The sequence below is a fragment of the Chionomys nivalis genome, assembly GCF_950005125.1.
Source record: "Chionomys nivalis chromosome 23 unlocalized genomic scaffold, mChiNiv1.1 SUPER_23_unloc_1, whole genome shotgun sequence".
In the NCBI taxonomy this organism is placed as follows: Eukaryota; Metazoa; Chordata; class Mammalia; order Rodentia; family Cricetidae; genus Chionomys; species Chionomys nivalis.
The window spans coordinates 1,371,136-1,395,417 of NW_026646869.1; the positions used below are offsets into that span (position 1 = coordinate 1,371,136).

At 52.0% G+C, this 24,282-nt stretch overlaps 2 protein-coding genes across 5 annotated transcripts in view; one reads left to right on the plus strand and one right to left on the minus strand.

The window, feature by feature from the left end:
• Positions 1–23,119, minus strand: part of Myh14 (myosin heavy chain 14) — a 72,126-nt gene extending 49,007 nt beyond the window's left edge. For 2 of the 4 annotated variants that reach the window (XM_057760992.1, XM_057760989.1), the window contains exons 1-3: positions 22,957–23,119; positions 6,192–6,587; positions 1,761–1,917 (exon numbers count right to left, since the gene is read on the minus strand). In XM_057760992.1, coding sequence (XP_057616975.1) covers positions 1,761–1,917; positions 6,192–6,587; positions 22,957–22,962 — 559 coding nt within the window. In that variant the 5' untranslated portion in view covers positions 22,963–23,119. Of the gene's footprint in view, positions 1–1,760; positions 1,918–6,191; positions 6,588–9,978; positions 10,040–11,409; positions 11,450–22,956 lie in introns of those variants that run through there. The other 2 variants (XM_057760991.1, XM_057760990.1) reach the window with 2 other exon arrangements.
• Positions 22,274–22,838, plus strand: LOC130868941 (60S ribosomal protein L18a-like). The gene has a single exon (XM_057760993.1). It carries the CDS (start codon positions 22,283–22,285, stop codon positions 22,811–22,813), a length of 531 nt encoding a protein of 176 aa, XP_057616976.1. The 5' UTR covers positions 22,274–22,282; the 3' UTR covers positions 22,814–22,838.
• Positions 23,120–24,282: the final 1,163 nt, after the last annotated feature.

Sequence of the window (24,282 nt, forward strand, 5' to 3'; positions counted from 1 at the left end):
CTCTGGCCTCAGCAGGTATCAGGCATATAAGTAGTGTACAGACAGACATGCAGCAAAAAATAAAAAAATAAATAAAAAATAAAAAAAATCCACTCCCAAAAAGATGAAAACAAAAAGCAAGATTTAGGCAGCTCAGTGAGCTGGATGGCCTGAGTTTGACTCCCAGGTCCTAAATGACGGTGACAATGGTGACATAACCACCCACAGGCACTCGCCTTGCATGCCCAAAGTCCATTCTCAGCATCACGCGAACCAGGAATAATAATCTCAATAGGAGGATCGGGAACCAAAGTCATCCTAAACTACACAGGAGTTAGGGGCGAGCTTGGGCTACATGAGATCATTTCATAAACAAAAACGTCCAACACAACACCCAGTATAGAATGAAAATTAAATTCAGAGTGGGACACTGGGAGCAGCGGCCAGAACACTGGGTTCAAGTCATACCTCAGCACTACCCTTCAGCGTGGCCATGGGCAGTGACTGTACTGCTCTGTGCCTCAGTTTCCCCATCTGAAAATGATGGGTAATAAAAAAACCTACACCAGAGGACTATTATGAGGTTAAGTAACGTAGCCGAGAGACAGCTATCCTAGAAGATACTCCTATCTATACCTTGCACAGAAAGGACTCAATGGCGCCATGGGCAGACCTACACAACGGCAGCAGAAGCTGACTTCCCAAGCCCCAGCGCACTGACCACATTCAGGGGCCTTCACACAGTGAAGAGCACCAAAGGCAAGGCAGTTTGCCTCGGACCAGTCAGAAACCAGCAACAGGAAGACAGGAAGGGGCAGGAAAAATACTTGGTGATAAAGCATTAGCAATCCCAAGGGCCTGAGTTCAGTCTTCAGCACCCACACAAAAAGCTGGGCATGGGGGGGGCACACAGCTGTAGCCCCAGTGCTCAGGAGGCAGAGACAACCGATCTCGCGTTCGGTTCCCAGCTCCTGCATGGCAGCTCACAACCTCCTGAAACTCCAGCTCCAGGGGATCCCATGCCCTTTTTTGGTTCCCATTGGCACTGCACTCACATGCACATACTCCACACATTCTCTCTCTCCCACACACGCACACGTACACACACGCACACGCACACACATACATGCATGACGCACACACACATACCCCCCCACATTCTCACACACACACATGCATGCATGTACACACACATACCCCCACACATTCTCACACACAGGCATGCATGCACACACATACCCCCTACATTCTCACACATGTATGCATGCACATACATGCACACACATACCCCCCACATTCTCACACATGTATACATGCACACACATACACACATATACCCCCCACATTCTCACACATGCATGCATGCACACGCTCACATACCCCCACACATTCACACACACACATGCATGCACACACACATGCAAGCACACACACACACACACGTAATTTTGAAAATAGCCAAAAATAAAAAGCCAAGGAAGGAATGAGATCACAGAACATGACCCATTATTACCCACGACCTGACACAAGTATTCACTATGAAACAGGTGTGCATGTCACACACTATCTCTCCGGGAAATGTCTAGAGACCAGCATCAATTTCCTTTCAAAGCAATACTGTCATGAACACAGACCAAGATTTTTTTAAGGGCCTGCATGGTAAGAACTGGAGCCCAGCCCACCTCCCAATGTGTCTCCAAGCCATCATTCGAGTCTGTCCCTGGTTCCCAGCAGCACCAGTGCCCAGCCTGGTCCCTGCACAGGGCTGCCCATACACTCACCCTGGAGCATGCTGCGGTACGCGCCCTCTGTCACAGCATACACATGTGGTGGCACCTCGTGGCGCTTCTTGCCCCGGTACATTTCCACGATAGCCTCCGTGTAGATGGGCAGCTGCTTGTATGGGTTGATGACGACACAGAAAAGGCCAGAGTAGGTCTACGGCAGGCAACAGGGGAGAGAGCGTCAGGTGGCTGCCTCAGCAGGACAGCTGGGTTAGGCTGACATACAAGAGGAAACTGTACAAGGCAGAAGATAGAGCTACACCCTGACAATGCACAGGTAAGGTTTATTTTGCTCGTGTTTTGCTTATTTTGTTTTACTAAGGGTCTTACTTCATGGCCTTGGTTGGATTGAAACTTACATGAATCCTCCTGCCTCTGCCTCCCCAGGGCTGAGATTATGGGTTATGAGTGTGTCACTATGCTTGGCTCTGTGTGTGTGTGTGTGTGTGTGTGTGTGTGTAATTATGGGTATGAGTGTTTTGTCTGCATGTTTGTCTGTATACCACACGCATGCAGACCCACGGAGGCCAGAGAGAGCCCTGGGTCTCCTGACTGGAATAGAGATGACTGTGAGCTGCCGTGTGGATGCTGGAGATTGAAGATGGGTCCTCTGCATGACCAAGGGTTCTTGGCTTCTAAGCCGTCTCTGGAGCCCTGTTTGCAGCTGTTAATTGTTTGAGGCAAGTCTCTCTAGCTGAGCCTGGAAAATTGTAGCAATCCTTCTGCCTCCCAATTGACAGGATTACAGGAATGAGGCACTCGGCCTGGCATGAGTGTTACAGATGCTACTAAGCTAACAGCAGACACGAATCTTCCCAGACTGTCCAGAGGTGTTCACGGGCGAAGAACCACCACAGAGGAGATGAGGCCAAGGAAGGCAGCCTCAGGTCACGAGCCTTGACTTTTCCGATGGACACCGGAGGGAACACATGTGACCTCAAAGCTACACATGAAGCTGTGGAAGCAACCGTGTACATCTGGAACCCCAGAACTCAGGAAGCTGGAGCAAGGGGACTGCTGTGGGTTCTGGGCCAGCCTGAGCTACCGACTGAGATTCTATGGTACTCAGAAGGGTACAAGATCAGCAGGAAACACTCAACACCCACAGAGGCGGCTAGATAGCTGAGAACTAGTTAGCCCCTTAGCTAAGTCAGGCAGACAGCTAACTAGCCTAATGCACTGGAGACAGCCGGCTGAACAAGCCAGCTAGCTCACCACTTATAAGCACAGCTGCTTATTAGTCAGGCTAGTCAGCCAATTGCTGGCTCTCTAGTGGGTACCTGCTCTGCCCTCCCGCCTGACTCTGGCAGGGTGTGGCCACCAGGCTGCCTGGTGCCACCTCTTCATGGAGGGGGCAGGCAGCTGGCCACAAGCGGAAGAACCGGTCAGCCTAGTATCTGTCTCTCTAGTCTCCTGGCTGCTCCCAGAGGTCTCAGGGTGGAGCGGCTGGACCACATTCCCTGGGAGGGTATCTCATGGCCGCTGGCGCCAGAGCCCACTCCCCATGCCAGTCCCTTGGGCCAGACACCACTTGGGTAACACCCAGGATGGAAACCCGAGCTGGCCAACAGGGCCAGGGAGAAATGGAAGAGGCCTCAGTTCCTAGAGGGTCCATAGAAGGGTCTGGAAGGACTGCCTAGCCTGGAGGGCTCTGGAGGCAGGCCTGCTCCTCCCACCCTCCACGTCTCCACACACAATTTGAGGATATTCCCCTGTCTGGCTTCCTCTGGAAGAGCCTGCCTCATTACAAAGGCCCAGGGATTAAGAGAGAATGAATACCAGCCAGCCAAGGTGGCCCCACCTCCTTCTCCAAACAGCAGCCTGGGATGCTCGAGTTACAGAGCCACCTGGGAGCCAGAGCTAACTGCTCTAACTGTCTACGATGGAAGCCAGAGGCTGAGCTTCCCAGCTGTACATAACTTCCAGGAAGAACTGACCCCTTAAAGGCTTAGTGAGAGTCAGGCCTGGGAGCACAGGCCTGCCATGATATCTACTCTGGAGACTGAGGCAGGAGGATCAGAGGTTACCATAGGCAACCTAGTGAGAATTTGTCTCAAAGTAAAAAGAGATCTAACCATGTGGTCCATGGTAGAGCCCTGCCTAGAATCCCCCAGTGAGGGGCTGGGGTGTGGCTCAGTGGTAGAACCCTGCCTAGAATCCCCCAGTGAGGGGCTGGGTGTGGCTCAGAGGTAGAGCCCCTGCCTAGAATCCCCCAGTGAGGGGCTGGGGGTAAAGCTCATCATGAGCAAGGCTCTGATTTTGATCCCAATAGGGAAAAAGGCCACAAAGTCCAGCCCTGGACAATGGGCTCAAACAGTGACACATTGTCCCATGTTACACAGACCAGAGTTCCTCGCATAGCCATCCACTCCACCAGTTTCCTCTGCCACTGAAGACCCACTGAAGGGACCAATCCCCTGGGGGCCTCACTTTCCACTGTTCTTACACCAGTTAGTCACAAGCACATATTGTGCATTGGCCATCAGACAGGAAGGGAGTCGAAATCTCGGTGCTATCAATTTCCTACTGGTTGACCTGAGCAAGCAACCCCTCTGGGTATCATTGTCTCCATGAATAGAGAACAGAATTGTGCTTCCCGTCCAGCATGGCTGAGAGCCTGTCAAAGTCCATGTGGCTTCTGGAAACTCGGCACCCACCTGCAGTTTGTACCTGTTTGGTGGGAGAGCCATCATCAGCTTGCGTTAGGCCAAGCTGCGGGACACAGCCTGGTGTGTGCATGGCTAGGGAGGTGTGGTGGGCAACAAGAGTCCCTAGGAAAGGGATTCAGAGCTGAGCCTAGCAGAGAAAGCTATGTGTATCCACGGATTCCTAGTGACCATGGGCCCTGGGCCCGAATCACTTAACATTCTGGAATGTCAGTGACATCAACAGTCCCCAGCAAAGAAGCCAGCCAAGAACTCAACAACAGCAGTCAGAGCAGGCCCAGGACAGCTTAAGTCCTTGATAAATATTTACAGTCACTATTCTCAGGGTTTTTTTTTTTCATTATAGTTGTAACATTCTTTGTTAAACTCTATGATCCTGTTTGCTCTCTGTTAAATGGAGTTAATCACACCTTAGCTGTCCACGAGACACACCCAACAAGCTTATTTAAGAGGAACAAAAGCTGTGCCTGTCACCCCCCACCAGCCCGGAGTGCAACGGCCGTGGGGTGTCACTCCCCACCAGCCCGGAGTGCCGTGGCCGTGGGGTATCACTCCTCACAGCCCGGAGTGCAACGGCCGTGGGGTGTCACCCCCCACCAGCCCGTAGTGCCGTGGCCGTGGGGGCATGTCACCCCCTACCAGCCCGCAGTGCGGTGGCCGTGGGGTATCACTCCTCACAGCCCGGAGTGCCATGGCCGTGGGGTGTCACTGCCCCACCAGCCTGGAGTGCCGTGGCCGTGGGGTGTGAGGCAGCAAGCAGGCCTTCTGGAGACCTCCCGCATTTCCAACAGGAAGCCAGGATGTGGCACAACTTCCGTGTGTAGTACCCCCACTTGAAGTGCTATGCAGACATCAGAAATGGATCACAGAGCTTGGCAAACCACCTCAATCAACCTGGATATCATCAATCCCATGACATTATTTTCTTTTATTCTGCTGCTTCAGAACAGGATATCACTCTACAACCCAGCTGGCCTCAAAGTCAAGATCCTGCCAGAAGGTGTTGAGATGGCTCGGGGAGTAAAGGTGCCTTGCCACGGTGACCTGAGTCTGAACCCAAGACTCATGCCTACGAGAGAACCAATCCAGCAAGCTGCACTCTGACTTCCATACATGCCTCACCCCAAATAAATAAATGTAACCATTTTTAAAAGATCCTCCTCTCTTCTCTATGCCTGGTTCCATGGCGGTTTTTATTTTTATCTCTTTCTCTTGGTCTTTAGTAAAATGGGGCTAATAAAGGCCACGCCTTGCTGAGCAGAATTAAATGAACTAATGAAGCCATGTAGGCTCATTAGTCTTGAATTTTCACTGTTTATTATTAAAAAGTGATACAGGGTGCCCCATACAGAACATCTAGCCGGGGGAAGCAGGCTCCAGTCATCCGATAAAGTACAAGTTGGGCCAGTCTTAGGGTTGCTAGCCGCCATCCCAGCTACGCTAAAGGATGGGCAGCAGCAGCCCAGGTTAGAGGCCAGCTTGGTTACAACAGAGATCTCATCTTGAGATTAAAAAAATAAATAAATAAATAAAAAGGCCCGGAGAAGTGGCTCAGCAATAGAAGACTTGCCTAGAATTTCTCAGTGAGGTGCTGGGGGCGTCGCTCAGTGTTGGCGCACCTGTCTAACCTCCTATTCCATAAAAAATAAAGCATTAGAATTATTCACTGGTTGGAGGACAGTGACAGGACTCTACGCCACTCCCTGCTAATCCAGGTCAGGTTGGTGACACCTGGCACCCCACGTGGGGGAACGTCACTCACATAAATGAGCCCGGAGTAGTAGCGCTCTCGCAGGTTGTGCAGGACGGATGCCTCGTTGAGGCAGGTGAGCTCAGCCATATCCTCTGCCTTGCTGAACTTGGGTGGGTTCATGCGCTGGATTTGGTCCCTGGGCAGCCGCAGGCGCCGCCCACTCTCCACAAGCTCCACTTCCGCCTCCTCCTCTCCTTCGTCGCGGAGGGCTGCGGCCTCGAACCCATGTAGTTCTGAGGGCACCCATACCATGCGTCGTGCTGTCCACTCCACCTGTGGCCCTCCAGGGCCGCCCACGTTTGGTGTCCGGGGTGCAAACAGGAACGGCTGGGCCGCCTCAGGCACAGGGCCTGGCCTGGCAGCCACCTTCCTCCCAGACACAGACAGGGTCATTGCGGCCATCGTCTGTGGAAAGAGAGTGGGCACATCAGTTGGGACTGTCTTTGGCCACACTGGGGCTTAAAGCCCTCCTGCATGCTACAAAACACCGTACCACTGACTCACCCCTCAGTCCTTTTTCTTTCTTTCCTACTTTTTTTTTGGGGGGGGGGTTATTTTTTTTGAGACAGGGTTTTTCTGTGTAGTCCTAGCTGTCCTGGAACGAGCTGTGTAGACCAGGCTGGCCTCTAACTCACGGAGATCCACCTGCCTCTGCTTCCTGGGTGCCAGGATTAAAGGTGTGTGCTCCTTCTGCTTCAGTCTTACAGTAGACGGAATAAGACTGCCACCTGGCCCAGATTTGCTACTTAAAAAATTCATTTCAACTGAATGTGAAGGCCCACGCCTTTAATCCCAGCACTGGGAGAGGCAGAGACAAGCAGATCTCTGAGTTCGAGACCAGCCTAGTTTACAAAGCAAGTTCCAGGACAGCCAGGGATATACAGAGAAAACCTGTCAAAAATGCAAAAATAATAAACAAACAAACAAATAAATCCATTTATTATGGGTCTGGAGAGACATTTCAGAGGATCTGAGTTCAGTATCTTGTATTGGGTGTTCACAACTACCTGGACTCACCCCTTCCCCCCACATAAAGTAATATAAATAAATCTTCTTGTAAAGAATTTATTATTTGTGTGTGTGTTTGGTGTGTTTGGGTGTGTGTGTCTGATGTGTTTGGGGGTGTGTGTGTGTTTGGTGTGTTTGGGTGTGTGTGTCTGGTGTGTTTGGGTGTGTGTGTCTGGTGTGTTTGGGTGTGTGTGTCTGGTATGTTAGGGTGTGTGTGTCTGGTATGTTAGGGTGTGTGTGTGTGTGTGTGTTTGGCTGTGTTTATATGTTCCACATGTATGAAGTTCTCACAGAGGCCAGAAGTTGCACTGATTCCCTGGAACTGGAGTGATGGTGTAGATGCTGAGGAACAAGCAGCAGTTCTCTGCAGAGCAATCAGTGCTACAATGTCTATACCACATGCATGCAGTACCCATGGAGGCCAGAAGAGGCCGGTGGATCCTCGGGAACTGTAGTTACAGACTGTTCAGAACCACCATGTTGGTGCTGGTGATTGAACAGAGATCCTCTGCAGGGGGCAGCCAGCGCCCCTAAGTGCTGAGCCATCTCTCCACTGCCCCTCCCCTCAAAATGTGCTTACTATAAAATTTTAAATACACTCTTGGCTTGCATTCTGTTTATATTGGACGGTACTATCCTAATCTCAGGAGACAGATAAAAAGATAAATTTTATAATCATGTAAATGGTTTAATGGTGACAAACGGCTATCAGAGGTATAGAGCAGGGAGACGGGGTGCTGGTGCCAAGGCTGCGCTTACATTTTACCTGGACTAAGTAGCAAAGCCTTTCCTACTAAGACCTTCATGATCTAAGGGGTGGACTGCTAGGACGGTGGGGTAAAAGCAAAGGCCCTGGGGCAGGAATGTGTACCTCTCTGCAGCGCTCCAGTGGCTGGAGCTGCAATGAGGAGAGGGTAGGAGGTGGCAAGGGCACTGCCCACTCTAGGGGGCCCAGATCTGATGTCTGTCACCTCTGAGCCCACCTGCCCTATAATCACAGGATGGTTGTCCATCCCCATCCTCCCTCTGGCTTCCCCCGCACTCTTTCTTACATTCATCCAGCATTCTTAGAGGCACTGGAGGCTCATGAGGTGCGGGGCCCCGCCTTTGAGCAGGCCTTAGGGTGCGCTGGGCCCAGCTAAGTCTCGGATTCTTTAAGGAGAGTTCCTGGGGACAGTCACAGTACCTGGGCGCCTTCCCACCTACCGGGGTCACTGACTAGGGAATGTAGCGGTTCCAGGGGGTTCAATTATCCCACAGAGAATGTCCCACACTGTCTCTCTTGCAGGAAGTAGACCCTACGGTTCCACCACCTCCATCCGAAAGCAAAGAGCACCACACCCCATCTTCCACTTCACCCTGTGACCAGGCCACCTGCACCTCCAGCGCACCCCTTGGGAGCATCCACCCAAACTCTCAGCTTGTTCAAGGGGTTCTCCCCTAATCTTGGCCCCAGGAGCGTTTCTCACATGTAAACTTCCTCCCACCCCCACCAGCACCAACAGCCAATAGTTCCCAGTCACTGTGGCCCCCCCGAGCTCAACAAATGGTGAACCCCAAAGGGCCAAGGATCACCCCAGGCTCCGTGTGGCAAAGATACACCCAGAGCCAAGCCCCATCCCAGGGACTTTACCCCACCCCACCCACCTGCTTCCTCTCCAGCCTGGTGGCCTTTGACCAGAAAGGGTTTGGTGGCTCTGAGCCTCCCCGCCCCATCACTCCCCCTAAGTGCTAGAAGAGCAGGCTCAGCGCCTCAGAGTCAGGGCTCAGGGCCCCCGAGTGGGATCTTCAGCCCCATCTCCAGCCGACAGGGGCCCACTGCAGCCAGGGTTAGAAGTGGGGATGTGGGGTTCCAGCAGGGTAGGCCTAGGACCTGGCCCCAAACAGCTGAGCCCCAGCCACACACCTCTCCCTTAGGCAGCAGGAATGTGGTGCCAGGACTCATTAGTGTCACTTAGGCAGGTGAGAGCACCTGGGCGGGGCAGACAGACCTGTGTGGAAAAGGAAAGCAGCCAGGGCCCCGCCTGCCTAGGCAGGGGTCGGGACAGAACCAAGCTTATGACCTCAGCCTATGGGTGAGATCCCATCCTGCTCCAGCCTCCTCCCTCAGACAGGGGGTCCAAGTCCTAGCTGCCTCTCTCACACACAGGGGTCCGGCTCTCCTCCTCCTTCAGACACAGACATCCAGGTCCCAGCCTCCTCCCTCAGACACTGGTCCAAGTCCCAGCATTCTCCCTCAGACACAGGCATCCAGGTCCCAGCGTCCTCCCTCAGACACAGGGGTCCAGTCCAAGCCTCCTCCCTCAGACACAGGGGTCCAGGTCCCAGCTGCCTCTCTCACACACACGGGTCCTGCTCCAGCCTCCTCCCTCAGACACAGGTCCAGGTCCCAGCTGCCTCTCTCATACACAGGGGTCCTGCTCCCGCCTCCTCCCTCAGACACGGGTCCAGATCCCAGCGTCCTCCCTCAGACACGGGTCCAGGTTCAAGCCTCCTTCCTCAGTCACAGGGGTCCTGAGCCCAGCCAGCTCTCCTCCCTGAGGTCCAGGTGTCCAGATCCCAGCCCTTCTCCCTCAGACCCAGGGATCCATGGCCCAGCTTCCTCCCTTAGACCTATGGGTCCTGAACCTTAGTTCTCCTCCAGACACTGGGGTTCATGCTCAGCTTCCTCCTTCTGACTTGGGGTACCCGGCCCATGTACCTCCGGAAGCTCGCATCCTAACCCCCTCTCCTCCTGATCAAGTTTCCTGTGACCTGCCTCCTCTATCCCGTGGACCCCCGAGGCTACCTGGGCGCCTGGCGGTGGAGAGATGGGGAGGCCTTGGAGTCCAGATCCTCTCCAGTACCCAGGTGAGGCCGGCTCTGCGGTCCAGGGAGGGGCGGAGCCTCTCGCGTCAGGAGGCGGGACCGGCCTCTGACATCACCCGACACCAGCCTGGCTGGGCAAGGGGTGGGGCCTGGAGCGGCAGCCAGCCAGAGGTAAAACCTGTTGCCAGGTGGGCGGCGGCAGATAAAGGTGAAAGTCCGGCGCAGAGCCAGCCTGCACATGCCTCCTAGGGTTCGAATCCCTCCCCGGCCTTCTGCTTTCCTCGCTAGGAACTGAGGCTCATGAAATCAATACAAATCATGTGGAAAAGGGACCTAGACTGCTGTTTTATCATTTATTATCTCTGAACCTCAGCTTCCTCAACACTGGAGTGAGGTACCCCAATCCTTAGGTACGATGTCAAAATGCTATGTCTGCTTTAGGGGCTTGGGTCTCTTTAGGGTGAACTGGAGAGGAAGCATAGGGTAGGCGTGTCTGCCAGAAGCTTATAGTTCTCTCCTTAGAAGATGTAAAGGGTTCTGACTTACACAATTTATTTTTCTTTTTGTTTTTCTGGTACAGGGTCTTAGGCAGCCTAAGCTAGCCTGGAACTCATCGTGTAGCCGAAGCTGGTCTTGAACTAGTGATTCCTACTGAGGTGTTATTTAAAAAAGGGAACCACATGGCCAGGCACACCAGGACCCTCCATTCCCCACCATGGCCCAGTCACCCTGTGAAATGGGGACTACAGAAACCACCTCAACTTCTTTCTCAGTTACGAATTAAAGCGCCCAAGTCCATTGTGAGGGTGTTCGGGTACGACTTGGCTGTGCGTAGTGGTGCAGTCCTCTCATCCCAGCAGAGAGGCTCAGGCAGGAAGGTCAGCTTGGTCTACACCGTGAGCTCCAGGCTAGCGAAACTACAGAATGAGAACCCGTGTCTCGAAAAACCAAAAAAAAAAAAAAAAAGAATAAACCAAGTCAAAACAAAACAAACTGGGACACTCAGACAAATACATCCGTCCCGGCCCCTGGTCCTTCCCTCTCTCTCTGGTCCACAGCTATTCCCTCCTATTCACGGTCATCAGGGGAGCTAGGGACAAGAGACCATGACTCAGGTGTTCTATTACACAAAGTTCCAAGTACTGCCTCAGTTTCCCTTTCTGCAGAACAGACCGGGTGACTCCTTCAGAGAGGACCCCAGGATCCCTGGCACGCGGTGGGAAGCAGGGCTGGGTGACTGCAACCCCCTCTACCCCTCCTTGACCCCGGGCTCGCTTGCACCCACAGTGAATGCCCCGGCCCACCCCTCCCCGTGACCCCCAGCACAGTCCGTCGGCTCCGGCCTCCCCCTGGCCTGGCCGCCCCTGGCACTACCGCCCCGGACGCACTGCGGGGGGCCCCGGACACTCACCGGCGCCCAGGGCGGTCCAGAGGCCTCGGTCTGGGCAGGAAAGGGGGAGGGGCTGCGTGGAACAGCCCCGCCCACAGGTGGGCATCATGAACCAATCAGCACTCGCTGCGGCCCGCTCCGACCCCCATCCCCGAGGCTCAGCTCTGTCCAATCAAAAGGAGTGGCTGGTACGCCTTGCCAATCAGAAGTTGGCGAAGCGTGCCAGGCGTGGGAAAAGAACCCGGCCGAGAGTGCGCGGCCGTTGGAGGGGCCCGGGCCTGATGGCCAGCGGGAGGCACCAATAAAGAGGCTCGGGGAGCGGCCGGGAGCCGCTGGTTGAAGGGGACCCGGTGAATGGGCCGCTTTGTACACAGCCATGAATGGACGCCTTTGTGCGTGCACGGACGGGGAGGCAGGAGGCCGGAATGCCTGGGTCCCCGGGGAGCCGGCGCGCGGACACACACTAAGGAGATGTCGCTTTTGTGGAACGCAGACCGTGGGCAGGCTCTATGCAGGTGGATGGCGACTGCCTGGGTCAAAATTGTTATTTATTGAGCGCCTGCTGTATGCTCAAAGCTACGTAGAGTGTCTCCACTATATAATGTCCCTGAAGTCTTTAAATTGGGGCTATTGAGAGCCTCATCTTGGGCTGGGACACAGTGGTAAAGGTTTGCCTAGCATTCCCGAAGCCCTGGGTTCCATCCCAGCACTGTGCAAACTGGGCGTGGTGGCACCTGCTAGTCATCCCAGCCCTCGCCCTCTGGCTACCTAAAGGTCACCCTTGGCTTCATAAAGAATTCTAGACCGGCTAGGTTACAGGAGACCCTGTTCTAGAAAATAAAAACAAAACCCCGACCTCGTCTTGAGGATCACATCTATCACCCCAGCATTTGGGGGCGGGGTGACTTGCAGTGCGTTTGAGGTCATGGGTTGAAACAAAGCGATTGAGCGATGGAGTGTGGTCCTGTCTCTACGGAAAGAAGCCTAAGGATGCTTCAAATCACACTGCTGCAAAAATAAATAAAAAGTAAACAAACAAATACAAAAGGCCATGAGGCCCTGGCCACATAGCCACACCCCACCCGTTTCCCAGCTGCTTAGGCCCTGCGTTTTCTTAGCCCCTTAAGCACTCGGACCTGCGTCACTCGGCCTGTGCATACGCTAGTCCTCCCAGTCCTTGTTCCGTGTGTGTTTTTATGCAATGTGTATAGGTGTTTCACCTGCACACATGCACATGTATCATGTACATGCGGTGCTGTTGGAGGCCAGAGGAGGACGTCAGATCCCCTGGAACTGAAGGCACAGACGGCTGCAGGCTGCCATAAGGGTGCTGGGCATTGAACCAGGGTCCTCCAGAAGAGTAGCCAGTGGCTGCAGGCCTGCTCCTTCGTTTCTGAGTCAGGGTTTCTCTCTGCAGCCCTGGCCATCCTGGCACTCTATTGTCCATTTGGAAGTGATAGCCCAGGCCCCTGTGGCCAGCCAACCTTCCTGCCGACTAGTGATGTCATCAGCCTGCTCAATCCTCCTAGCAAACAGTAATGTCATCATGTCTTTACTGGCCTGTTACGTGAGGTAGCATGAGCTCCGCTTGCTCAGTCTGAGGGGACATGGGACTGGTTATGTAGAGGAGAATGACTCTCTTCACCTCGTGAATGCTGGAATCGTCAGTGTGCACCACCACACGTGAAGTCATACAGGCTTCCTTCCACTGGGGATCTTCATCTATTTATTTATTTATTTATTTATTTATTTATTTATTATGGATACACTATTCTGTCTACATGTATGCCTACAGGCCAGAAGAGGGCACCAGACCTCATTATAGATGGTTGTGAGCCACCATGTGGTTGCCGGGAATTGAACTCAGGACCTTTTGGTTGATCAGGCAATGCTCTTAACCTCTGAGCCATCTCTCCAGCCCCACTGGGGATTTTCCATACCACTTTAATGTCTGCTCTTATTTAGAGAGAACACTCACCGTTCTAGGCCCTCAAATTAAATCCCACAACTTGGACCCCACCAGCGCCATGCAGTTGGTCCTGCTATCATGCCCATTTTACAAGTGTGGGCACAGAGACCTGGCTGCCTCGGTGAGATCACTTCCTGTCTGCACTGTACCACCAGAGGCAAGGCAAGACCAAAGAATCAATTCCAAAGGAAGCATGCCCTTCCTCAAAGCCCTCCACACCCTCCATCACACCAGGCAGAACACATGCTTGGGGTAAAGTCCCAACCTGTCTCCTTGGAGATCTTGACGTGCACACACCCGACACCATCTGCGGGTTCTCCCCATCATATTGTGAGCCCCTGGCTGTCTGGGGCTAATCTTCTCCTTATGAAGCTACCCGTCTCAGGGCTTCTATTGTCACAAGAGACACCATGATGGTAACAACTCTTATAAAGGAAAACCCGTTATCTTCATGAGGAGAAGCATGCAGGCAGGCATGATGCTGGAGAGCTAAGAGTTCTACATCAAGATCCACGGGCAGCAAGCAGAGACATTGACACTCTAGGCCTTGCCCGAACTTCAGGGACCTCAAAGCCCACTCCTAATGATGCACTTCCTCCAACAGAGCCACACCCCTCACAGTGCTGCTCTCCTCGGGCCTTTGGGGGCCGTTTTTATTCAAACCATCACAGTCCTCATGGGCAGGTAAGCTGCAACAGAGAGGAAAATCAGTGGTAAAGAGGAATGGAACACCCAAATATGTGTGGACAGAGAGAAGGAAGGAGAGCATGGAAGCTTCCTGAATCCCAGCCCTCAGTATGACCTGAGTCCACAGAACTGAGCAAAAAGGCTGAAAGGGGTGGGTATGACAAGCAAGGCGCTAAGACATTATACAATAATAAAAAATTTTGTGTGGGGTGAAGTTCAGTCGGTAAAGTGCTTGCCCGCATGCATGAAGCCCCGCCTTCAGTCCCCGGTATCACATAAACTGGGTGGAGTGTCCCATACCTGTAATTCCAGCACTTTGGAGGTGGAGGCAGAAGGATCCAGAGTTCAAGGTTCCATATGACCCCAGTCAGAATGACCGTAATCAAGAAAACGAACATCAGGCCAGCAAGATGACTTGCCAGGGGGAAAGGGCTTGCCACCAAGCCCCATAAGCTGACTTCAGCCTCCTGAACTCACATCAGGAGGCAGAAGCTGGAGAGGCTATGTATGAGACCAACTTGATCTACATAGTGAGTTCCGGGCCAGACAGGGCTACACACTGAGACTGTGTCACAAAAACAAATCAGGACTGCCTGATGGTCACGAGGCACTGGCCACCAAGCCTGATGACCTGCGTTCCATTCCTGGGACCCACGAAGTGTAAGGAAGAAAGGCACCCCCATACTGTTCTCTGACCTCTAACATGTGCCTTGTCAACACGCACTCACTCATGCACACTCATGGGTGGGAATGCCATAATAAGGGACATGGCGGGAAAGCTCGGTTGGGACAGGTGGGGCTGGCAAGCCTGATGGCCCGAGTTCAAGCCTGGGGACAGGATCGGCTCCTGAAGGTTGTCCTCTGCCCTGTACACATGCGTGTGGGTGTCCTGCACTAACGTGCCTCTCCACTAATAATAAACACATTATTGAAAGACTAAAAACAACTCCTATTCCAAGAGATGACACCCTGCTCTGGCCTCTGTGGGCATATGTACTCACATATACAAACACACCACCCAAGAAGGATGGACACACACATACATTCACATGTACATACACACCACCCACAGAAGGACACACACACTCACACACACACACTCACATGTACATACACACCACCACAGAAGGACACACACACACACTCACATGTACATACACATCACCCACAGAAGGACACACACGTATAAATACACCACCCAAGAAGGACACATACTCACATGTACATACACACTACCCACAGAAGGACACACACACACATGTACATACACACCACCACAGAAGGACACACACACATGTACATACATACCACCAAAGAAGGACACACACACTTGTACATACACACCACCCACAGAAGGACACACACACATGTACATACACACCACCCACAGAAGGACACACACACTCACATGTACATACACATCACCTACAGAAGGACACACACGTATAAATACACCACCCAAGAAGGACACATACTCACATGTACATACACACTACCCACAGAAGGACACACACACATGTACATACACACCACCACAGAAGGACACACACACATGTACATACATACCACCACAGAAGGACACACACACTTATACATACACACCACCCACAGAAGGACACACACACGTACATACACACCACCCACAGAAGGACACACACACTCACATGTACATACACACCACCACAGGACACACACACATGTACATACACACCACCCACAGAAGGACACACACACTCACATGTACATACACACCACCACAGGACACACACACAAGAGCAGTGCATGTTCTTTACTCCCATGTCTTCTCTTCAGCCCTCAAATATTTTTTAAGAAACTAAAAATTGGAATTGGAGAGCTATTCCACAGTCAAGAGTGGCTGATGTTGCAGAGGACCAGAATTGTTTCCAGCACCTACAGAATAGCGCACAACCACCTGTATGTAACTCCATCCATGTTAGCCAGTGCGCTCTTCTGGCCTTCAAGGGCACAGCACTCCCACGGTGCACATAAACACAGGCAAGTGTACACACATGCACATAACAGGGGCTCCCTAGGTAACTCTGACTGTCTTAGAATTCTCTGTCTAGCCTTAAACTCACAGAGATCCACCTGCCTCTGCTTGGATAAAGGTGTGCATCACTATGCCCAGCTCACATAAAAAAAATAAAAACAGGCCAGGCAGTGGTAATACACACTTTTATTTATTTATTTTTATTTTTTTGAATTTTCAAGACAGGGTTTCTCCACAACACACACTTTTAATCCCAGCACTTGGGAAGCAGGGGTAGGCGGATCACAGCCAGACTGGTCTACAAAGTGAGTTCCAGTACGCCAGGGCTGTTACACAGAGAAACTTTGTCTCAAAGCAACAACAACAAAAAAAAATTAAAAACAAATCTAAAAACAAAAAACTGGAGTGATAGCTAGAGGTTAAGAGCACTAGCTGTTCTTGTAGTGAATCCAGTTTCTATTGTAGCGCCCACACGGATGCACACACCCACACGGATGCACACACCCTCACAGATGCACACACATGCATGCACACACATGCATGCACACACATGCATGCACACACCCACATGGATGCACACACACAAATGCACACACACACGGATGCACACACCCGCACGGATGCACACACACAGGGATGCACACACCCGCATGGATGCACACACCCGTCTAGATGCACGCACCTGCATGGATGCACACACCCACACGGATGCACACGCCCACATGCATGCACACGCTCACATGGATGCACACACCCACATGGATGCACACACCCACATGGATGCACACACCCGCACGGATGCACACACCCACATGGATGCACACACCCGCACAGATGCACATACCCATCTGTAACTCCAATTCCAGGGCATTCAGTACCTTCTTCTGGTCTCTGCAGGTACCAGGCGTGTAGTTAGTGTACTTTTATACATACATATAAAACATAAAATAATAAAGTAATTTTATATGCAGGCAAAATATCCACGAACATAAAATAGCAAAGTATTTTTAAAAATTATAAAAACTATATAAAGTTTAAAAAATTATAAAAACTAAACCAAAAGTAGAACTACCACATGATCAGTCCTAGCCCACGTGGGAATGTACCCAGAGAACTCAGAGCATTGTTCCACAGGGACACCTGCTTGGCCATGCTCACTGCTTCTCTGTCCACAAAAGCCAGGAAGCAGCAGCCGCTTAGATGGCCATCGAGAGATGAATAGATAAAGAGGATGTGCACAGGCACAATAAACCTTTATTCGGTTGTAAAGAGGAACGGAATCATGTCCTCTGCAGGAAGATGGTTGGGCCTGGAAATCAGCATGCTAGAAGAGCTCAGACAGCTTCAAAAGACAAATATTGAATGCCAGACTCTAGATTAAAAATATATTATAAATAATAATCATACGTGCTATGTTTCACTATATACGACACAAAAAGAAGGTAGAAGGGGTTCGGACATGGTGGCTCATGCCTGTCATACCTGCACTAGAGAGATGCAGGCAGGAGGACCATCGGGTCGAGGCCAGCCTCAGCTACAAGGAAGTTTTGGGTCAGCCTGGGCTATGTGAGGTATATCTCTAAAAAGAAAAGAAGAAGCTTGGCATCATGAAACCGAGGCAGTTAGATCTCTGAGTTCAAGGCCAGCCTGGTCTACAGAGTGAGTTCTAGGATAGTCAGAGTTTAATAGCGAAACCCTGCCTCAAAAAGGAAAAGGAAAAGGAAAAAAAAAAAATGAGCTGAGAAGATGGCTCAGTTAGTAAACTGAGTGTGAAAGCGAAGAACTGAATTTTGGTCCCCAGCACCCAGCCGTAAACCAGGTGTAGTGTTGTAAGCCTGCAATTCCAGTGCTGTGCGGCAGACCTAGGGGACTCCCTGGGGCTCCCTAGTCAGCCAGGCAAGCCCAATTGGTAAACTCCAGGTTCAGTTAGAGACCCTGTCTCAAGAAACGAAGAGAAGGGCAAGTGAAATGGTTCAGCGAGTAAAACTGCCCAGCCTGATGACCCACACGGTGGGAGGAGAGTCAGTTTCTGTGGGGGTAAGGGAGGAACCAGAAAGAGGGCAGAAAACCCAAGAGAGAGTCACAAGGTTGGATATGACAAAAGCACATTCCAAACAGTCCTAAAATTATCATAACTAACCAATCCCCTTCCAATTTTAATTTTGAATCTAAAACATAAAAATAGATACATGAACTGCTAGAGCCCCGGCCCCCAAACCTGGAGCTGAGCGAAGAGATGGGAAATCAGGGATGGGAAGGCTGCCCATGGGGAAGAGACTTTTGAGTGAGCACAAAAACTGGGGGACCCTGGATTCCACAGAGCAAAGAGAGAGCTGGACTGCAGTGTCCCAAGGCTGCCTTGTAATTCCACCTGGGTATTTTCTCTGTGGCAAAGGCTCAGACGGTGCCAGCATTATTTTTGGTCACTGTTGTGTTGGCTGTAGTTCTGGTCCGTGTGACTCTGGGCTGGAAGTAGCCCAGGACCAGAGAGAGTTGGCAGCCTCCCGTGATTCGTGGACAAGTGGCAGGCCCTGTTCTGCAAAGAGAAATACATGCAGAGTGCCTACTGTGTGCTGGCTCTTGTTCCGGTTTGGGACTGGCCAGATCTGGCTAGATCTCCCGCACAGTGCTAGACAGTAGAGACTTCTCCGCCTTACCAAGGCCTGGGCTATAACTGCCCAGTTCCACCCTTGAAACCTGACAACAGGTGAATGTATGGATGAGGCCATGTCCTAATAAATCTTTATTAACACATACAGGATGATTGGCCCTCAGGCTGTGGGTTGGAAAGTCCAGTCTTGGACTCTCAGATGATGACAGGTGTAAAGATTTGTTAATCTGACTACCCAGGAGGCATCAAGATGCAGGTCACATCTTGTTTATCTCCCACTCTGGATCCATATTGCCTGGTTACACCAAGAGAACAAGCAGGGTTTTCACTGGGGCTATCAAGTGCCATCTGCTACCCCTTGCCTTCTCTGGTCTCAGCCCTACCCTTTCTGTACTAGCTAGCGTTTGAGCCACATGGGAAGAGGGAACTTCAGTTGTGTGGTTGTGGCTGTCACAGGGGTCTGTGGGGCATCTTCTTGATTGAGGATTGCTATGGGAGGGCCCCAGCCCACCGAGGGTGGTGCTACACTCGGAAGGTGGGCCTGAGTTGTATAAAAAAACAGAGTGAGCAAGCCATGGGGAGCATTCCAGTAAGCGGCACCCCTCATGGCCTCTACATCAGCTCCTGCCCCAATTTCCCTGTGTGGGGGACACTCTCCTCCCCCAGGTTGTTTTGGGTCGGTGTTGTGTAACAGAAAGTGAACTACATCACGTGCCCTGCTCTAGCCCCTCTGGCCTCTCCAGTTCCTCACACACCAGGCCTCCGTCCCTGCCTTCTCCTTCCTTTTCCAGCGGAGTTTTCCCTGAGGACCTGCACACTGAGGACCCGATACCCATCTCCCTGGTCTTATTTTTGTGGTTCAGCTGATTTGGTTTAATGAGAGTCTCGTCTGGCCTTGAACTTTCTATGTACGGCCTTGAAATTCTGATCCTCCTGCCTCCACCTCCTAGGTGCTGAACTAACAGGCTGGCTGGGCACATGGTGCTAAAGGATCCGATGTCAAGTTCTCAGAGTCGAAAGGTGTGCACTTCACCAATTAAGCCTTTCCCAGCACCACTTCTCTTTTTATTAAAACATTTTTAATAGAAGGATCCTTTTAATAGGAGGCAGAAGGATCAAAAGTTCCAAGCCAGCCTGGGCTACAAAGTAGGATTAAAAAATCAAATATCAGACAAATAAAAAGGAAAACAAAGCCCAAAGCAGCCTCCATCAATGGAGCAGCAACCTGTGCAGGCTCTCTGTCAACCCGTCTGTGCAGGTACTCCATCAATCCAGCTATTCAGGCACTCCATCAACCCAGCTGTTCAGGCACTCTGTCAACCCAGCTGTTCAGGCAGGCACTCTGTCAACCCAGCTGTTCAGGCACTCCATCAACCCAGCTGTTCAGGCAGGCACTCTGTCAACCCAGCTGTTTAGGCACTCATACTTTGGTGTGGATTTTTTGTTGAGTGTCTTAGGTAGAGCAAGCTGATTATAAGCATCCTTCACTAGGAGATTCTGAGTGCAGGCACTGTCTTAAATATTTTATATCCTGGAGCTAACTCACTGGGAGCTCACAGCCTCTCTGAGGCTAGTGCCTGCAGACTTCTCTATCACAGGAGACAAGGATACTGGTGAAGCATAACGCATGTACACACCTCCTGAGGTGCAGTGACAGGGCTAGCTTAGAAACCAGAAAGTCCCAAGGTTCCTCTAGCTCTGCCCCTAGAGGAGGGGACCCAGAGCAGGTTGATGGTGGTAGCCTGTGGGTGTTCAATCCCAGCTCCCCTCCGAACCCTGCACAGAGTGGTCAGGATGGGCAGCTCTAGGGCCTGGAGAGTCTGTATCTCAACACACTTCTGGGTACCACAGTCTCACTGACCCCTCCAAAAACAGCCTGAAACTTAGTGGTTTTTAAAGTTTTTTGTTTGTTTGTTTGTTTTTTATACATGTGGTGCTTTGTCTGCACAACTATCTGATCACTATACACTGTGGATGCCAGAGAGGCTTACAGACCCTCTGGGACTGGAGTTATAGATAGATGTGAGCCATGTGGGTCCTGGGAGCCACGCTTGGATCCTCTGGGAGAGCAGCGGTGCTCTGAAGCACTAAGAATTTACCCTAGCCCCTTATTTAGTTTTGCATTGCTTTTCCTTGTTCATGTGTATGCACATGTTCGTGAGGCACATGCCTCTAGCCAGTCTGTTCTCTCCTTCCACCCTGTGGGTCCTGGGGACCGAACTTAGGTTGTCAGGTTTGGAGACAAGCACCTCTACCTGCTGAGTCCTCTTTCTGGCCCCAGCTGAAATATAAATGGCCTTACTCATTGAAGATATTGGGAGGCAGTCAAGAGCCACACTCACAGGGATGGATGAGCAGCAGCCCCTAGTCTGGTGCCTCCAGAGCAGGGAACTATCACCCGAGCACACTAACCACCACAGGAATAGATACGACCATGAGAGCAAGCTGCTTCTGGAGAGACTAGGGTGTTTATCTCAGGAGTAGATTAATTGTCCTCCGAGCAGAGTATGTATGGATAGTGTAGGCTAACAATCACAGGAGTGGATAAGCCGTCGTGGGGGTAGTTATCCTGCATAAAGACTGCTTACTTCGAGAACTTGGATACTTATGCTAGAGTGGATCAGGCTAGACCATGAAGGAGGAGTCATCTCCCGAGAGCAGGCTAGCCCACAAGGGAGTTGCCATACTATAAACATAGCTTGTTCTAGCACGCCTTGGCTCCTGTGTGGAGCGCTGTGCACCACCGTGCATACAATGACATCACTGAAACCCAGAATCTTGATACTGGGCTTCCCGCTTTCCAGAACTACGTGAAGAAAACCTTTCTGTTTGACTCGCCCAGCCTCTGTGTGACTGTGTATTATAGCAAAAGAAAAGGAACCAAGACCCTGGAGTCTTAGAACTCAAGCCCTTCCTATAACTCTCAATGCTTCTTAAACACCTCGCCCCTACGCCCTTCCATCAGCAAACACCTCACAGGTGACCTTCACCGTGCAGCCTCACTCAGGCCCTGCTTGTCATGTCCGCTCAACTTCTACCCTCCAGTCCACTCTCGCCTCCTGTAACTGCCTTTGATCACGTATGTCTGTTCCCTAAACGACAGTCAGAGTTGTCTTGTTGGAACCCGTCACCTCACACCCTAATTGCTCACAGTCCTCCTGCTATTCCTGTCACCCCCAGAGTCTTCAGTCAGACCCTATGGCCCTGTTAGCAATGGCCCGCTGTGCCTCTTCAAGTCACCTCTTCATCTCTGCCCTCAGCGACTCTACTGTGAGTACAGCAGCTCCTTGCAGTTCCTCCTCGCACACACATCCCCAACGCAGGGCCTTTACAGTAACTGTTCCCTCGCCAGCATCCCTGTGGTTGTGAGCTGGCCATGGAGCCCCCAAGATCTGGCTGTGTCTGCTCCCCGCACTGGTGTTGCCCAGTACTGGGACTACAAGCACAAACTGCCATGCCCAGCTTCGCCCATGGGTACTGGGGATCAAGTCTTCACGCATTTCAAAGACTAAGCCCCCTTAGGGTTTGCTCATGGAAATAGGATATATGTATATACATATAAAAAATTCTGGCCCCGCTTCCTTTTGTGACTGGCGGCGGACGAGGACGGACCGCCATGAAGGCCTCAGGCACACTCCGGGAGTACAAGGTGGTGGGGCGCTGCTTGCCCACCCCGAAGTGCCACACACCACCGCTGTACCTAATGCGCATCTTCGCACCCAACCATGTGGTGGCCAAGTCCCGCTTCTGGTACTTCGTGTCACAGCTAAAGAAGATGAAGAAGTCATCTGGGGAGATCGTGTATTGTGGGCAGGTGTTCGAGAAGTCCCCCCTGCGCGTGAAGAACTTCGGCATCTGGCTGCGCTATGACTCCCGCAGTGGGACACACAACATGTACCGCGAGTACCGCGACCTGACCACTGCTGGGGCTGTCACACAGTGCTACCGAGACATGGGTGCCCGGCATCGTGCCCGTGCACACTCCATCCAGATCATGAAGGTGGAAGAGATCGCCGCCGGCAAATGTCGCAGGCCGGCTGTCAAGCAGTTCCGTGACTCCAAGATCAAGTTCCCGCTGCCCCACCGTGTTCTGCGGCGCCAGCACAAGCCTCGCTTCACTACCAAGAGGCCTAACACCTTCTTCTAGACCCAGAGACCCACTGAATAAAGCTCCAGAGTTAAAAAAAAAAAAAAAATTCTGGCCCCTCCCTAGGAAACGGCATATTTGACACAGGGATTTTAATTTGTTCTTCCTGTTTAGACACGCCTCGAGGGAGTTTTCACACTCACCTTCATCTCTTTCACACTTGGTGACCTCTGTCCCTTGGCATCAGTGTCTCTCACCTGAGGGGAGCTGGGAGTGGCTTTCCCAGGCCATTTCCTTTACAAAACACCCCATGTCCTGCGTCCTTGTACACGAAATGAGACCAGCGAGGGCCAAAGAGCACAGGCAGTTAAGATCTTAAACGGTGCTGTTTAACTGCTGCCCACAATATTGTCTCATTCTGGCCAAGAAAAGAAAAAATAAAACAGTCATTGGGCCAATCAGTCTGGAGAGGCTCCGCCTCTCAGGAGGTTTACCTGCCGTTCTAGTCCTCTGTGTCCCAGGGACACACTAGGGACTGTTGGCCCTTGGGGCTGGCTGTCCCCTCCTCCACCCTCCTCCTCCACCCTTCTCTGTGGCTGGGATGTTGCTACGGTTTCAAAATCCACCACAAACAATGGGAGGCAACGAGAGCATGAACTATGCACACGGTCCAGCGTGGCAACGCCACAGCCATGGGAGGACTTGGGGACCCTACCCGTGAGTGAGGAAGCAGCTTGGGGAGCTGAGAAAACAGGTGTCACATGTGAGGCGTACACCTGTCATCCAGCACTAGAGGTGGAGGCAGGAAGATCGAGTTTGAAGCTGACCGTAGTCTACAGAATAAGTCTGAGGTCAGCGTGGACAGTCAGTGACCTTGTCTCAGGAAACACGAAACAATAAGCTTTGCTTACCATTATCCAGAAGCAGTCAGCCATAAGTTGGACATTTGTCAAATGATGTCATGCTAGCTACTTGGGAGGGTGAAGCAGGAGCATCATAAGTTTGACTCCTATCTGGGCTACAGAGAAAACTCAAGGTCAGGGCAACTTAGTGAGACCCTGCCTCAGAACAGAAAGTATAAAGCAGGCTCAGGCCTAGTTCAGCAGTAGAGTCCCTGCCTAGGATCCCCCAGTGAGGGGCTGGGGTGTGGCTCAGAGGTAGAGCCCCTGCCTAGAATCCCCCAGTGAGGGGCTGGGGTGTGGCTCAGAGGTAGAGCCCCTTGCCTAGAATCCCCCAGTGAGGGGCTGGGGTGTGGCTCAGAGGTAGAGCCCCTGCCTAGAATCCCCAGTGAGGGGCTGGGGTGTGACTCAGAGGTAGAGCCCTGCCTAGAGTCCCCCAGTGAGGGGCTGGGGTGTGGCTCAGTGGTAGAGCCCCTGCCTAGAATCCCCCAATGAGGGGCGGGGGTGTGGCTCAGTGGTAGAGCCCCTGCCTAGAATCCCCCAATGAGGGGCGGGGGTGTGGCTCAGAGGTAGAGCCCCTGCCTAGAATCCCCAGTGAGGGGCTGGGGTGTGACTCAGAGGTAGACTCCT

Bases quoted from the DNA above. Each gene is read 5' to 3' on its own strand.
- LOC130868941 (XM_057760993.1), top strand. From the start codon at position 22,283: ATGAAGGCCTCAGGCACACTCCGGGAGTACAAGGTGGTGGGGCGCTGC.